This window comes from Aegilops tauschii, chromosome 3 (genome assembly GCF_002575655.3).
Source record: "Aegilops tauschii subsp. strangulata cultivar AL8/78 chromosome 3, Aet v6.0, whole genome shotgun sequence".
Classification (NCBI taxonomy): domain Eukaryota; kingdom Viridiplantae; phylum Streptophyta; class Magnoliopsida; order Poales; family Poaceae; genus Aegilops; species Aegilops tauschii.
The window spans coordinates 320,590,230-320,596,328 of record NC_053037.3 but is presented as its reverse complement, the minus strand read 5'-3'; the positions used below and the strand labels follow the sequence as shown (position 1 = coordinate 320,596,328).

General features: G+C 47.6%; 1 protein-coding gene across 1 annotated transcript; it reads left to right on the top strand.

The window, feature by feature from the left end:
• Positions 1 to 856: 856 nt before the first annotated feature.
• LOC109750614 (probable GABA transporter 2) lies at positions 857 to 5,746 on the top strand. Its single transcript, XM_020309573.4, has 6 exons — positions 857 to 1,193; positions 1,302 to 1,532; positions 1,819 to 1,916; positions 3,280 to 3,466; positions 4,594 to 4,724; positions 4,906 to 5,746. Exons 1-6 carry the CDS (start codon positions 1,064 to 1,066, stop codon positions 5,530 to 5,532), a joined length of 1,404 nt encoding a protein of 467 aa, XP_020165162.1. The 5' UTR covers positions 857 to 1,063; the 3' UTR covers positions 5,533 to 5,746.
• Positions 5,747 to 6,099: the final 353 nt, after the last annotated feature.

The following is a 6,099-nucleotide window of genomic DNA, read 5'->3' as shown; positions in this document are numbered from 1 at the left end:
TAGCTCAAGACTGGGATTTGCTCCTCTGACAATGAAGAGACATTCTTTGGGCCCTCTCGGTGTCACGATATCCATTATTGTCTAGCTAGACACAGTGCAATTGATCACAGGGTGCCTTGCTCGATTTGTCCTATTTGGTGTTGCTTTGCTCGGCATGTGGTCATGTGGTGGTCCTTGACGGAATACTCCTTAGGAGTGAGTTCTCATCACCCAGACTAACGTTGACGCCCGATCTTTCCCGCGCCGAAAGTGATCCAATCGGTGCCATCATATCATCGCTATAACGGGTTGTCCGCAAAATTTCATATTGATAACGGGAGAATATGAGGGCTCTCGGACGCGCATGTTCATCACATAGGGCGCGGCCCACTCTGGATTTTCTCTTCTTTTCTCTCTCTCGCTCTTCATTTTCCACCCATCACATACAAGTGACTGAACATATAAGAGGGAAAATGAGAAGCATGGTTGCATGCATGGATAAATAAGGGCTTAAAACAAACACACTGGACACTGACCGGCGTGTCCCTGAATGTTTAGGGGATCAGATTTGCTAAGCCTGTGTGTAGATGCTCGTATCCATATCTGTTAGCATGCCTTGGTGTCCATTTCTTAAACATGTTGTCCATATAGCTTACTTTTTTTTTGCGGGGGGTCCATATAGCTTACTTAACTTCCTAGCTACTCCAGTTCTTTACGCCAATAACGGAACGGGTCATCTGGTCCATATAATTTGTGTGTAGGACAAAATATATGACGACTCTGCTCTTGTGTGTGTGACGACCTACAAACCTACATCCCGGCGCGCGACCCCATAGCAGCATAAATACCGGCCGGCGGCACCGTTCGACTTCGTGCACTCCACAGAACGGAGACCCCACGCCACGCCCGCGAGTTACTACCGACCGTGTTCGTGTGCGGCACGGTGATTAGGCCGTAACGAGATCCTACTGTATTAATTAACCGGCTAATTAGATTTGCAGTACATAGGGACCGTCCCACCCTGTGTGTCCGTCGTGTCTATATATCACCGCCGTAACCACTAGCGACAGCCGAGCTCAAGGCCATGGCGCCTGCCGCGTTCGACGCCGAGGCCGGCGGCCCGGCGATCGTGGCCGCGGCAGGCAACGGCGCGCACAAGCCCGTCCCCGGCGCCGGCGCCGACGCGGGCGCCGCATTTGTGCTGGAGTCCAAAGGTACCCGGCCTGCCCCGGCCCGCCCCGCCCTCCCGCGCTTCTCCGGCAATGCGGGGACCCGCTGATTCGATTCTAAGTTTTTAACCCGTCGCCGGCCGTTCATCGCAGGGACGTGGTGGCACGCGGGGTTCCACCTGACGACGGCGATCGTGGGGCCGACGGTGCTGACGCTGCCGTACGCGCTGCGGGGGATGGGCTGGGCTCTCGGCATCACCACGCTCTCCCTCATCGCCGCCGTCACCTTCTACGAGTACTCCCTCATGTCCCGCGTGCTCGACCACTGCGAGGCGCGCGGGCGAAGGCACATCCGCTTCCGCGAGCTCGCCGCCGACGTCCTCGGTAATCAACCCGCGCGCCGACCTCCTCCACACCATACATCTCCTCCATGTGTTCGCCGCAATGCCCTTACGCCCCTACGAGTGACAGACGATGCGTCTCGACCCATCTTCTGAGATTGCGTCTGTGTGCACGGCAGTACGGCATGAGGCAGTACCACTGTCTCTTGCTTTTGCTGTCGTGCGTACTGCTCCCATTAATCTGGATGCGTGCCTTGGTGAATTTGTGTTGGGAGAGAGACGTGTGATTAATTATGATTCCTTTTTTGGTGGATGCGTTTGGTATGCAGGCTCCGGGTGGATGTTTTACTTCGTGGTGATTGTGCAGACGGCAATCAACACAGGCGTTAGCATCGGCTCCATCTTGCTGGCGGCCGATTGCATCGAGGTGAGCCCTGCGTAGCCTCCAAGAACCACTGAATTTAACTGTAAATTTCATTAGCCTGTTATGTATGCTTTGTTTGTTGTTCTGTAGTTAGTTTCATGTCGTCTTCGTCCTGGACATAAATAGTTGGAGTTGCCTATAATACTCTGCAAACTAGGAATACCCACAGAGAGGGTTGCGGTCCCAAATGTAGAAGGTCATTCATTTCATCCCTGCGTGGATTTGTCATACTGCCATAAGCACTTATGCAGCATGAGGCGCTGCATATCTGGCCTAATTGCAGACTCTGCTGTGCTGTCGCCTCCGGACTTGAGGATATTTTTTAATTTTTCTTTTTGGAAAGGAGGAATACCCCCGGTCCGGATTTGAGTATTGCTTTCTCTCATCCATTGCTGCAGCTACTGCATCCGCACGCAGACACCAGTTCGATAAGGGATACTCAGTGCTGAGTTGACATCAGTACATTAGTAAGCTGCTCCTTGACGCCAGTGCTTGGGAGGATTCGAAATATGCAGTTAATGTTTGATTGGCATTGCTCGTGGGTGTTTGTGCAAGTATGCAGTATGTCTCAGTCTGTCAGTCATGTATCCAGTAGCAGTATCTTGCATATCTGATGTCATTATTCTGAAGTCTGAACCGTGGAGACACTATGATTGGTCGTTTAGCAGTTTTCTTGAAGCATGGGAACACATGGTTTCCCACTCATTTTTTCAAATATGCTGATGTTAATATTATGGCCGAAACCAGTGTTCACATCAGTAAAACAACAGTGAAGTAGCTCATTTGTCATTTCCAAGTGCTTGTTGTCCTGGGCTCCTGGCTTTGGAAGGTCTGAACATATATAAATATATAGTTGTGTGCTAGCTCTGAATTGCGCACTTTATGCCTCCCTGTCAAGATTACAGTACCTTTTTCTGACATTTAAATGCTACAGGGGAAGGAGATATTTCAATCTTTTCATGTCTCTTGACTTGAAGTCTGAATATTTCAGTATATGCATCAAATTCAGGACAAGACTACCAATTTGTTGTAAATAAAGTAGAACAGAAATTTATTGGCAACAAACTGAATTATATTCTTTCTTGGATAGGAAGGATTTCACTGGCTGACTTGCTAGTTTCTACTCCCTCCGTCCCATAATGTAAGACGTTTCTTTACACTAATGTAGTGACAAAAAGTGTCTTATATTATGGGACGGAGGGAGTACATTTTTTAAAACCAAAGATAATTGGCACTAATATGTACAACCAGTGAAGTTGGGTCAACAAATTTATGTCCGTTGTCATAGATATTGACTAAAAAAATGCTTTCTGTTCTCTGCTCATATCGTCAGTTGCATAAACTGATCATTATTGTGGCCAAACAGATCATGTACTCGAGCCTTGCTCCCAATGGTCCCCTAAAACTGTACCACTTCATCATCATCGTGGCTGTGGTGCTGGCCTTCCTCTCCCAACTACCATCGTTCCACTCGCTGCGGCACATCAACTTGGTCTCACTACTCCTAAGCTTGGGCTACACCATCCTTGTGTCTGCTGCTTGCATTCGTGCAGGTATTATTGCGTGAGCTCTCCTTACTACACCTCATGTCCATTCCTGATACGTTTCTCGTAAGATTTAAGAGAATTATTATATGTTGAAGATTTAGGAGCTAGATTCCTGAAACACTTAGGCTGGCATATCAGAGGAATCAGATGCCATAATCTTTCATGGTACTTCATAGATGTATAAGCTAGGTCGTTATAGAAACTGCTCTTTACAGCTATATCTTTGCAATGATTCTTTGATGTACGCCATTGGAATAAACTCATATGCAAAGACACGTCGACACCACAGCACCAGGGAGTCATTAGCTGTGACATTCTTCTACAAAACGCATTAGTGGTTGTTAAGGTAGCACCGATTCCCCAGCAGCCGTAGCATTACAAACTAACCCAGACTAGTCTGTTTTCGCAAAACCCAGATTAGTTTGTAAAGTGATCAATAGTGCCTCAGTAGCCACATGATGATAATCAGTGTGTTCAGTGATTTGCGGTTTTCACTATTGAGAACTACAATGGTCCTTTCCAACAATTGAAGCATGTGACTGAAAACTAAATGACACCTAAGCAGTGTTTGCTTTTGTGATTGTCGTGATGGATCCTCCACTAGTCACCAATTACTCCCTCCGTTCCTAAACATTAGTGGTTGTTAAGGTAGAACGGAGGGAGTACAAATTATTGTACTTAAATTGACGATTTTGTCACCATTCAGCTCTATTTCAGAACTCAGTAGACAAGATGACATTCTAGATTTATCTGAATATTTTTCTTTCCAGTAAGACTTATTTCCCACGGGTCGATTACATCATATACGAATTTATGTTAGTTCATAACTATGATTCCGATTTTAGGCACAAACCAAACAATGGGGTCAGGATATTGATGTGATCTATTCCAAAGTAAAACCGAATTTGTCTGTTGAATTCTTTTGGCCCACAATTGAGTTAAAATACTCGTCGTTATAAACTTATCGAGCATCTCTCTGTCAGAAATTCTAATTTAGTTTGTTGCGAAGTTCCATAACAAAAGAAGAATATAATCGTCTGTACAAGTAGGAAAAGTATGTTCATGCAAGCATAGTCCATTTCAGGTTTTTGTGCTCTGCCATACGGTATTTAACTTGTTACCATTCTTGACAGGTTTGTCGAAAAACGCTCCAGCCAAGTTCTACTCTCTAAGCTCATCCAAGTCAGAGCAGACCTTCAATGCCTTCCTCTCCATTTCCATCCTGGCATCTGTTTTCGGCAATGGCATACTGCCTGAAATCCAGGTAACTAAAAGGCCCAAACTCTGTGGATGACGCCAAGCATACTGGGTCATGTAATTGTCATGAGGCGCCGGGCTCTTTCTTCATCGAGTCTGCATTACAGACAGAATCAACTTTGAATGGGGAATTACAGGCCTATCATACAAACCTCATAGTGGGCCTATTTTTGAACTCGGATTTGCAGGCTACCTTGGCGCCGCCGGCCGCCGGAAAGATGATGAAGGCTCTGGTGATGTGCTACTCCGTCATAGGCTTCACCTTCTATCTCCCGTCCATCACCGGCTACTGGGCGTTCGGCAGCCAGGTCCAGTCCAACGTCCTCAAGAGCCTCATGCCGGACTCTGGGCCAGCCCTCGCGCCGACCTGGCTGCTGGGCCTCGCCGTTCTATTCGTCCTCCTCCAGCTCCTAGCCATCGGGCTTGTGTACTCCCAGGTGGCATATGAGATCATGGAGAAGAACTCAGCGGACGTGACGCAGGGCAAGTTCTCGCGCCGGAACCTGGTGCCCCGGCTGCTGCTGCGGACGCTCTACCTGGCCTTCTGCGCGCTCATGGCCGCGATGCTGCCCTTCTTTGGTGACATTGTCGGCGTGGTCGGCGCCGTGGGGTTCATCCCGCTCGACTTTGTCCTCCCTGTCATCATGTACAACATCGCGCTTGCGTCGCCGAGGAGGTCCACGCTGTACATCGCCAACACGGTCATCATGGCCGTCTTCACAGGCGTCGGGGCCATCGGCGCCTTCGCCTCTATACGGAAGCTCGTGCTAGACGCGGGCCAGTTTAAACTCTTCAGCAACAACGTAGTCGACTGAAGTACGCACAACTATGTAGAGACTAGTTTGTTAGGTGCTTAGCCCTTGATTTCTTGAGGTATAGGCGTATAGCTAAGTAATTCAGCTTTGTTCCTCCCCTTTTACATAGTTATTAATTTACACGTACGCACGCATGCATCCGTGGAGTGTACACCAGCATAGTACCAAGTTAATTGCAGAATACGACCACGTTTGAGTTATGTTTACAGAAAAATACGTGGTCCTTAATTATTTGTCAAGTCAGCTCCTTAAAATCCGGCTCTACTTGTCAGAAAGTTTGATGAAAATGATCAAACGTAGCAAATCACCCGATCAATGCTTTCTGCAAAAAGTTTAGTAGAAACACGGTGGCTTTTGCAAATAATTAAGGACCACGTATTTTTTCTGAAAACCTAACCCCAAATTCGGCGGTTTTCTGCTTTTAACTCCATAGTACCCCTTCATTACATAACAATGGCAACCCGCAAATTTTCTTTCGCATCCGTTCGTGGACAAGGAGGGATCAGTTTGCGGAGATGGATACGGGATGCCGCCATCCAATCGTATCCTGTATATGTCGGCCAGTAG

Bases quoted from the DNA above. Each gene is read 5' to 3' on its own strand.
- LOC109750614 (XM_020309573.4), top strand. From the start codon at position 1,064: ATGGCGCCTGCCGCGTTCGACGCCGAGGCCGGCGGCCCGGCGATCGTG. The intron at 1,194-1,301 runs GTACCCGGCCTG...CGTTCATCGCAG, and splicing joins ATTTGTGCTGGAGTCCAAAG to GGACGTGGTGGCACGCGGGG. The intron at 4,725-4,905 runs GTAACTAAAAGG...TCGGATTTGCAG, and splicing joins GCATACTGCCTGAAATCCAG to GCTACCTTGGCGCCGCCGGC.